Source organism: Mandrillus leucophaeus, unplaced genomic scaffold, assembly GCF_000951045.1.
Source record: "Mandrillus leucophaeus isolate KB7577 unplaced genomic scaffold, Mleu.le_1.0 Scaffold5, whole genome shotgun sequence".
Taxonomy (NCBI): Eukaryota; Metazoa; Chordata; class Mammalia; order Primates; family Cercopithecidae; genus Mandrillus; species Mandrillus leucophaeus.
Genome location: NW_012105364.1, coordinates 4,249,465 through 4,251,843, shown reverse-complemented (window position 1 = coordinate 4,251,843; position 2,379 = coordinate 4,249,465). Strand labels below are relative to the sequence as shown.

At 43.5% G+C, this 2,379-nt stretch overlaps 1 protein-coding gene across 3 annotated transcripts in view; it reads right to left on the bottom strand.

Annotated features, from left to right (window-relative positions):
• Nucleotides 1-2,379, bottom strand: part of TSGA13 (testis specific, 13) — a 26,964-nt gene that overhangs the window by 12,693 nt on the left and 11,892 nt on the right. For all 3 annotated transcript variants that reach the window (XM_011995850.1, XM_011995851.1, XM_011995852.1), the window contains one exon: nt 836-978. In XM_011995850.1, the coding sequence (XP_011851240.1) occupies nt 836-978 (143 nt within the window). The remainder of the gene's footprint in view (nt 1-835; nt 979-2,379) is intronic.

The following is a 2,379-nucleotide window of genomic DNA, read 5'->3' as shown; positions in this document are numbered from 1 at the left end:
GCAACCTCTGCCTCCCAGGTTCAAGCAATTCTCCTGCCTCAGCCTCCCAAGTAGCTGGGATTACAGGCACTTGCCACCACGCCTGGCTAATTTTTGTATTTTTAGTAGAGACAGTTTTCACCATGTTGACCAGGCTGGTCTTGAACTTCTGAGCTCAAGTGATCTGCCCACCTTGGCCTCCCAAAGTGCTGAGATTATAGGCATGAGCCACCGTGCCCGGCCGTCACTTTAAAGTCGGCTACATTCTCGGAGAAGACAAGACAATGATAGGAGGCTGTTGATTGGTGCCAAGTAGGAGTATTGTTCCATGGCAAGGGATGCTTCTGAACTTAGCACTGTAAATAAACCTTTGGAGGAACTCCAGAATCTCTTCTCTCTAAACTACACATAGGCTGCTCTTGTAAGTAGTTTCAAATAAAACCTCTTTTGTCTAATATGTTCTCATAGCACATTGTTTCTGTGATATAGCGCCTAACTTGTACTGAGGGTACTTTTTTTTTTTTTTTTCCTGTTTCTTCAAAGCACAGACCTTGGAATATTTCCCCTCAATCTCGAAACCATTGCTAATGCAAAACCTTGGTTTTGCATGACTGTTTCTCTTTGATTCGAGTGTAAGTGAGGTTAGGGTCATGTAGGGGAAGTTGTATCTTATCATGCAGTTGTACAACCAAAGAGTATGTCATTAAATTTATTCCAAGCCCCTTCTACCCCATTCCCTACCCCAATCCCAGAGACTTTTATACCTCTAAGACACACAGACTTCCCTTTTAGAGCAGAAATAGGAATAGGGAAAAGATAGGAAAGAAAGTGAGTACAAGAAGAAGCAAGATTTCACCTAAACCATTGTTCTCTCTTGGATGTAGGATCGTCCGACAGTGTCAAAGGGAAGATTGGTTTCAACTTAGATCTTAACTTTTTTTTCTGAGGCATGCGGGGCAGCCAGAGGTCCTCAGTGGGTTTGTGCTGATGATGACTCTCCTGTAGGGAAACGAGGGAAGAAGAGTAAGGGAGTAAGCTGAGTCTCTTGGGATTTTAAGTTTGGACCGAGTTCCTGGACTAAGTTCCAATTCCCCTACAATGATGCAACAAAACCTGTCAGAGGGGCAAGTGGGAACCCAGAAACCAGAATCAGAGGAAGCCATTCCCTGGGAGGGAAAACACTCTTTTCATGGACAGATTACTTGTCCAAAGCCTGTTCAGTTTCCTAAGTAATTGATTAAATTTGCCTACTGGCCCTTGGAAGTGAATGGCAGAGAAAGTGACCCGCTTTGGGGAAGGATTCAACCAGTGAAGTCCTTGGGAAACTAAACATTTGGCAATAAATTGGGAAATAGATCCATGGGACTTTACCTTCCTTTCTTGGAGATGGCTACCTCATCCACATTCCATTCTCCTTAATGAGAAGGCCATGGAATGGGATGTTGTGAAGTAATAATTATATCATTACTAAAGGTCATAGAATCAGTCTTTCAGAAAGAATCTTATGTCATCCAGTCTGTTTGCCTGACCCTCCTAGCCCCTCCATAATCTCACTATCAAGTGATCAATCTTTCTATACCTAAAAAAAGAAAAAGATTTCACCTTTGATCAGCCAATTGATATCTCCCTGTAACTTTTACCCTATAGTCCAGAAGGAGCAAATCTAGTCCTTCTTCCACAGAGTCCTTAAACATTTTGAAGAAATCCATCACATTCCTCCTAAGCTCTGTCTCTTCCAGGCTAAACATTGCCAATGTCTTGAACTTTTTTTCATATGACATGGCGTTGGGTTCCTTTTTCTTTTTTAATCCCATTTGAGAAAGCTACAATTCATATTCTAACTGATGTGCGGCAATCTGAAATGAAAACAATATGCCAGGTGTAGTAATTGCATGGCATATCCCCTGACCCCGTGGAAGTGTCTATTCAAAAGTCGACTGGGAATGGTGGCTCACACGTGTAATCCCAGCACTTTGGGAGACCAAAGCGATGGATCATTTGAGGTCAGGAGTTCAGATCAGCCTGACCAACATGGTGAAACACTGTCTCTACTAAAAATACAAAAAAAAATTAGCCAGGCGTGGTGGCGCGTGCCTGTTTTCCCAGCTATTCGGGAGGCTGAGGCAAGAGAATTGCTTGAACCCAGGAGGCGGAGGTTGCAGTGAGCCAAAATCACACCACTGCACTCCAGCTTGGGCAACAGAGTGAGTGTCTGTCTCAATAAAACAACAACAACAACCAAAAGTCATCAATTCTGAGAGCCTTCCTTTTTTTTTTTTTTTTTCTTGAGACAGAGTCTTGCTCTGTCACCCAGAGCTGGAGTGCAATGGCGTGATCTCAGCTCACTACAACCCCTGCCTCCTGGATTCTAGCGGTTCTCCTGCCTCAGCCTCCCGAATA